The 7,699-nt window shown below is 37.0% G+C and overlaps 1 protein-coding gene across 1 annotated transcript; it reads right to left on the bottom strand.

The window, feature by feature from the left end:
• Positions 1-674: 674 nt before the first annotated feature.
• Positions 675-5,620, bottom strand: LOC104751555 (squamosa promoter-binding-like protein 16). Its single transcript, XM_087493192.1, has 11 exons — positions 5,242-5,620; positions 4,478-5,097; positions 4,186-4,382; positions 3,270-4,090; positions 3,106-3,180; positions 2,910-3,017; positions 2,702-2,813; positions 2,483-2,618; positions 2,257-2,401; positions 1,582-2,163; positions 675-1,505 (listed from the first exon to the last, which is right to left on the bottom strand). The coding sequence occupies exons 2-11, from the start codon at positions 5,032-5,034 to the stop codon at positions 1,098-1,100; spliced, it is 3,141 nt and encodes a 1,046-aa protein (XP_087349318.1). The 5' UTR covers positions 5,035-5,097; positions 5,242-5,620; the 3' UTR covers positions 675-1,097.
• Between the last annotated feature and the right edge of the window lie 2,079 nt (positions 5,621-7,699).

The following is a 7,699-nucleotide window of genomic DNA, read 5'->3' as shown; positions in this document are numbered from 1 at the left end:
GCAATTTCAAGTAACTTATCCAAATTGATTTGTCTATTTCATCTGTTCTACTTCATATGTTTTTAAGTTTTTAATTTGCTTTGCGGGCAATTAGAAAAGAAATGTCAAAATGTTACGGAAGTGGCAATGTGTAAATCATCAATATGTAATGTATTATACTATTATTACCCGAGAAAGTGACGGAAATAAATAAAATATACTTTCTTTCGTTTCAAAATATAAAATTTTTTGAGTGAAAGCACATAGATTAAGAAATAACCACTTTAAAAAAATTCAACCAATTATAAACAAAATTACATAAAATAAATAATAAAAAAATAGAAAAGTAATCTAAAATTATTTAAAAATAAATAATAATAAAAACAGAAGTGTGATCCACGTAATCATCAGTAGCTATCTATAGAAAATTACACATAACCACTAATTGTTCAATATGTTGGGAGAAAAGTTGACGGAATCTTTTTTCTTTTTCTGCGTTCTTATCTATTTTCAACTGTACAAGAAACTATTATTGGTTTGTTTGTATTTAGAAAAGTGATAAAAAAAAAAAACTTTTTAAAACATTTTGTGGGAAGAAAATGAAGATAGGGTAAAACACTGAACAATAATAGTCGATATAGCACGTAACTCACGTGACACGTTGTGGTTCACTTTCATTAAATATGTTTAGCAAGTGGCTAATGACTACTTTTACATAGCAATAAGAAAAGATATTACATTACAAGTTTACAACAATCTCCAAAGTAGATACAAGGAAGAAAACAAGATTCAGTAAATAGCTACAGCTTCTGTGTTGTTAAAAGAGAAGAAACTAAAAACTGTAATTAAGTACAAGGACATTAACAGATTCAAGAATGAAAACATAATTAGCCAAAGTATTAAAAAAAACTCGGGTGTTGAAGCTGTGTCTGCTCTGACTCCCAAAACCTGTTTCTTCTCTGTACTCTCTGGCTCATAAAAGTCCAGTGCGTATTTGATCTCATTCTCTGTAATGACCAAATTCACACATGTCTTTGGGTTTTCTCACTTTGCCTCTTGTTCTCAGGATCCTTCACCACATTTTTTACTCTTTCTAACAGCAGTTAATTATACAAACCTCAGATTGAGCCATAATCAAGACCTCCCCAACTGAAGTGAGAGCCTTGTCTGACAATAGGGAACGCATGCATAAACACGCAGACACAAACGCAGACTGTAGCAACAGCAAGCATCGAGTGGATGATCGGTGTTGGGAACAAACGATGTGAACCTGAAACCCTTTTCTGATACTTTAGAGCGACACTTGCACATGTGTTGCAAGATCTCTTCAGCTCTGAGCTTAGTCTCTTACTCAGACCAATCTGATCGATCCCATTTTCGATGTTCAGAGATATTTGACCGTTTCTTTTATCTGCAAGTTTACGAGCCACCAAGGAGTTGTAACTGTGGTTGTTTCTCATTGAAGCATAGCTAAATGGAGTCTGCCCGGTTGCATCGACTAGAGTATTCCAGCAAGATAATCCAATCTGAAACAACGTGAAAACTCGGGTTAGTGAAAAAACAAGAGGCTAAAGAGATGGGTTCTAAAAATAGAAACTGTACCTCTTGTGGATCATTAGTTAGGACATCAATCATATCATCAGAACCAGATGTGGAAGCAGCCAAATGCAAAGGTGTTATACCGCCAGGTCCAGCGATATTAGGTAAGAAGATGAAGTTTTTAGTAGAGGGATTAACAGAATAATGAATCAGCGTTTCAGCCATTTTTGTGTTTCTCCTTTTGACAGCGCGATTCAATAGCTGACTCTCAGCCAGCATATCTAAGGACTCCTTGTTCATCAGACCGTCTTCTCCCAAATTTCTCTCTACCATCATATCCAGGAGAGTTCTTATGAGGGAACAGTAATCTCTTTCAACCGAGCATACGAGCAAAAATTTAAAGCGGGGAAGAGAGAAGTCGGATTCTCCATGAATATTGGATGTCCATTTCCTCTGAAATAGCCAACCGAGCTCATTTAAGAAGCAAAGAACTTCTTCTCTTGATCTCGGACGATCTAAGTTGTGTGTTTGTTCTTCTATCACGTCTTTTGTATGAAACTCGTCTTCAAGGCGATTCAACTCTTTGCAAATCCTGGCATTGGCTATTATCAAAGGGAAACTGTCACCTCTGAATCCATTCTCCACCTGTTTTGACATAAAAAGAACTGTTAAACTAACATCTTCCAAAAACCAAGACATACTAAGAAACTAAAAATTTGGTTATTTCAAAGTCCTTACCTCAATGAAACAGCGTCCTAGAGAAACAGGGCTTGCACTCTGAACTTTGAAACTACCTACGTTTAACTCATCGAATTTCGTTCTTCTATGTTCTGTTCCAGTTACCTCCATTGACGCGTAGTTACCCATATGCGCGCAACGAAAACTGCAGCATTGACCTTAAAGGTTAGAGGGAAAAAGACAGAAAGATGCAAAAAATAGCTAAATCCATACAAAAATTGTTTACCTCATTCCCTCAGTAGTCAAGTTTCTACCCCTTACTGTCAAAGCTGTTTCTTCACCGGCTACAACAGCCAACGGAGACACCGTGATCAGCTCTGGTGAATTCAAAGTTCTCCAAGATTTGCTCAGACGAATTCTACCTGTAATAATGCATAGCCTAAGTCATTATCTTGCAGACCATACGCACCAAAAGACACAGAGGTATCAGGCTATGAGCACTCACCATGTTTGTATGATGCAAGCTGTCTGCCTGTATTGATCAAAAATCTTGTGTTACTCCAAAAATTTGAATCTTGAACCAAAGAACTAACCCGTTGCAGCAAGTTTTCCTCAAGCTGCAAATGAAACATAAAACCCAATCAGCTCCTTATGCTTAGAGCAAATTCGATTAGTGTTAACCAATACTTTAACCATCCAGTAAATTCACCCACTTGTTCCCAAGCAGAGGCTGACATTGCCACATAGACTGATAAGATAACACAACCAGGCCTGATATAACTCTCCATTTCTGATGGAATGCTAGAAAGCCAGCTATAGATCTGAAATTAAGAATTGCCAACTGTTAGGACTTAATATATATATGTTTTAACATTTTAAGAAGGCTAGAAATGCCCCAGAAGCAATCACCTCTGTTCGCAATGTCCCAGGGAGCTGACTAGGATCTTTTCCAAGTAGTTTGAAAACTATCTTTCCTGTGCGGTCCTGTTTGTAAAACCATAAAAAAATGGCTTTAGACCTGCTTTAGTAAGAACTTTATTTAGTTTACTAAGGGAATATGACTTGCTGCATACCTGAGCATCAGAGTTTAAGCTGGGAGGAGAATAATCCGAACCAGATGAGGCATAACCAGATTGATGCCTGGAAACATTAAAATTAGGATTTGCAGCAGGACCTCTGATTGATGCGCCAAAGAGCTCTAGGGGCCTACAACTGGTCTTGGGACTGGGACTAGTGTTTCTGTAATTGTTACACCTCCTGCTTTCAGGAGAAGTCTGCAGCGGGAATAACTCCTGCATGACCGGAGACGATGATGGTGATCTATCATCAACAGGGTTACTGCTGGCTGAAGAATAATACTTTGTTGAAGATGCAACTGTTGGTCGACTTTCATCCTCTGGTGAAGAGGTGAATAGTTGTAGAGATAAGCTCGATCTGGTGTCCTGACCGCGTGAATCTGAATCCTGAGAAGGAGAATGGTTACTGCTACTTGTCCTCTCTCCTCCCCCAAAAGAAGGAAACTCCAAAGTTCTCTTTTCTAATTGGGTTGTAGCACCGTGATCCGAAGAAGTTAACTTAGTCTTTTCATTGCTTTCTTTGTTACCAAACCCTCCTTGAGATAACAATGCTATAGCCTCAGGTGCAGATGAGCCTAAAGTTGACGAGAGAACAGCAAGTAAGTCCATGGTAGAGGGAGATGAAGCCCCATCCATACCATTTTGAGGGTTCATCGCGGAAGGTTGATCCGGATTTTTTCTGGCTAAAATTCCAATATTGTTCAACTTTGAGACAAGATCCATAGGTAAAGGTAAAGCATTGATCTTGTTAAGTATCTGAACAAGTTGCTCTCTTTGAGGCACTCCCGGAGACCCGTTAGGTTTAGCTTCATTCCTACCTGAAGGAACACAAAACAGACTTTGTTACAAAACATGGATCATCTAAAAACAGAATAACCAGAGAGAGAGAGAGAATGATGCAGAACCTAAGTACCTTGTGCACAAGCTAAAGCTGTTAACAAAGCCAGGACATCCATGTTAGCGTTATTAGAAGTATTATCACGATTCCCAGGAGCTACAACCCGAGATGTAATCTCTTCGGGCTGCGTTTTCCTCCTCCGCCTGTTATGACCAGCCAATCTACGCCTACAACTTCTCTTTCCCTCATCAAACTCAGATAGCAGATGAAACCTAGCAACCAAAAAGTTGCAATCTTTAAGAACCCAATCATCACTAGCTAAAAAAGGATTGATTACAATAAAAAAAAAAAGTCAGATTCTTTTCACCTGCTACACTGTTGGCAAAACCTCTGCATCTGTTTGCCAACAAGAGCTTTGGTAGCTTTGCTATGAACCTCACAGACTTTATGTCTTCTATGATAATCCTTAGCAATTGATAGATCTTCCTTACAATTATCAACCTGACACTTAGGGTAGTTACCTCCTCCGCCGCCGCCGCCCCTTCCCGGAGATCTGGACTTAACCTTCTTGTTAGGAGGACTGGTTACAGCCACCGGGGTGTCTTCCAAATCGTTAAAACCAGTGGCTAGATTCAAATCAAGGCCTCTTTCTCCTCTTCCCTCGTAACTCAAACCACCGTTGTTGTTGTTGTTGTTGTTATTGTTACTACTACCAAGGCGGAGAGACTCTGCTGCCTCCTCCTCAACTTGTTTAGCTTCAAATCTTTGGCTATTCCACTCCCACATATTGGGATTCCAATCATTTTTAGGCTGCTGAGATGGCACAAGCCAGTGTGGCTGATGATGATGATAAAGATCTCGTTTTTTCCCCATGGGATGGTGAATTGAAATCGGAGCAGCTACTTGAGGACCTACCTCATCCATTTCTATCGTCTCTCCCTTTCTCTCTCTAAAACTCGACTCTTTTTTCTCTTCGCCTATCACAAACTACAAAATTCAACAAACGAGAGAATTAAGAGATTTTGAAAATAAGAAAAAAAAAAGGGATCTCTTTTATCCGAAAATAGAAGAGAGAGAGAGATCAGATGAACATAAATTTGAAAAAGGGGGTAAATGAACCGACTCTGTTACCTGAGCGTAATAACTCCTCTGCTCTCAATCGTACTTGGTTTTGGAATCCAAGCTTCTAAGTAAAATGGTACAAAGAAAAAAAAAACACACCTTTTTCCGAAATCGAATCTAAAAAAAAAAAAAAAAAAACAGAGACTTTGTTCAGATTTGAGGCCAACTTCCCAAAATCGAATCTTCCGTAATTTTCGACCTGAAAAATCGATTCGGAATCGATGGCTTTCTAATTCTCCGCTCTCTTCCTTGTTGTGTTTCCCTCTTAAATTTGTGTTCTTTCTCTTTTTTTTTTAGCCTCTTTCCTTGTTTTCTCTCTCCCTCTCTCTGGTCTTCAACTCCTAACCTTTTTACGAAACTTTTTTCTTATTTTGTTCGGCGGTGGCACAAACTGTAAATTCTGAACGAACAAGGGGTCTTTTCTGTAATAGTGTCGAGAAAAAAAAAAAAAAGATGAAGGATCCAAGATACGATCCTTCATTATTTACAGAAAAATACAAAGGAAAAAAAAACAATAATAATATGAAAACACATTTCCAATAATACAATGAGAAATTCGTATAATATTCACTATTGAGTATTCACCATTTGAATTTTTGAATTCTTTCAATTTTCCTATCAAACGATGAGTATAATAAGCATGTTTTATTAGTCTCTCTTTCGTTATATATTATTGTTGTTAAAGATAACAATAAGCTCTCTTTTCGTCAATAGTTGATACGTCATTGATAAATAAACAATATAGTTAATTTCCTCCATAGACCTTAGTAGTATTCATTATCGTTTTTACGTGTAGGGAAAAAAAAAGAGAGCTGAGCAATATTTTAGATAAACAAAATGCTTTGTTTTTTTTTTTATAAATAATAATTGAATTATATATAGTTCAACAATGTGCACTTATCAACTAAAAGTAGAAACAAATATACTAGAACGATACTGAAGAAAGAGATTTCGTACACACAAAAAAAAAGAGAGAGTATTTGGACCCGAAAATGAGTGTCTACTTTGATATGGACAAATCTATCTATATAGGTAAACGAAATGTCAAACGAATCAAAACGAAGTCACAGTTGTATTCTATTACACACAGTCAAGCTAGGTCGGTAACGCGAATCACGCTATATATATATAAACGAACGTATAAATTGGGATTTGGGAGTTATCAGTTTTTTAGATCTAAGCCTACTACTACAAGTAGTAATTAAACACACTAATAAGTAACCATAAATAAAAAAAACGCGTCCGCGTTTGGGGGAAGTCGGCGTCACAATAACGGAAGCCGGAAGGTAAAAAGGCCTAAAAGGCTAAAAAAAACACACACCAAACCGTTCCCATTCCACCCAAAAACCTGTCGATATTACAAAGACATAATTATCCTTTTTACAAAACTACGAAACAGCCCCTTCTTTAAATTTAGACAAGAGATCGATCTCTCTCATGTACGGATTTATGTCGCGTGAGTCTGTCTCTTTACGCGGCATGCAACGCAACAAGTAGCTTACGGCGCGTGACACATCCGAACACGAGAATAGTCCCTTTTAGCCTTTTTATCAAGTTAAGATAATTCGTAAATCCTTTTTCTTCGTATCAAGTTTACTTTTTTGCTTGTATCTCTCTCTCTTCTGTGATGGAAGTATATGCATAAGATTGTGTGAATGTAATTAAGATACGTACTACATGTAATAGATTAAAAAGTGGAGAAACAGCTGTATTTGGTACGGAAAGGTAGATGTCAATTTTGATTGGAGAATACTAACAAACTCATACGTAGATAGATATAGATAGATAAGCTTTGTACTTACTCTTTTCTTACTTTCATTTCTTGTGTACTACCTCTCTCTTTTCTCCTGTTTCTCAACCTTTTTGTTTACATATTCATTCACGATGAATTTGAAAAATATTATTTGTACGAAAAGCAATGTCACAAGTTTGTACTATCAAAAGAACAATTAAACATGTACTATTATTAAGCTTTTGTAAAAGTTTCTTACCAAATATCTTTTTACTAGTATCCAACAAAGAAAACAAAGTCATAAATATTTATTCATTTACATACGTGAAAATGTACTCGTTATAATAAGTGGGTATTACAAGATAAAACATTTGAGATCACGAGTGACGACACCATTTGTATCAAGTTGAAGCCTCCGTAATCTAGCCATGTATCATGCACTTTCCAAAACTAGACATGAGGCTTGGGTGTAAATTAATCCAACGTTATATTTTATTTTGTTGGTCAGCTGTTACCTATTGACGCGTACACAAAATCGTTTCCTGCATTCTGCTACTGTTTTTCCTATATGGAGGAGATATTGTCACCGTAATTTCCGAAATTTGATTGGAAGTGTTCTTGATCGAAGAACGTGCACGTTAATTATGGGCTTTTGATAATAATAATAATAACGACGATCACAATATCAACGAAAATATAGGAAAGCGTAATCGGTTTTATTAATTCTCGATGGAA

The sequence above is a fragment of the Camelina sativa genome, chromosome 16 (genome assembly GCF_030686135.1).
Source record: "Camelina sativa cultivar CO46 ecotype springtype chromosome 16, ASM3068613v1".
In the NCBI taxonomy this organism is placed as follows: Eukaryota; Viridiplantae; Streptophyta; class Magnoliopsida; order Brassicales; family Brassicaceae; genus Camelina; species Camelina sativa.
This window is presented reverse-complemented; position numbering and strand designations above follow the sequence as displayed.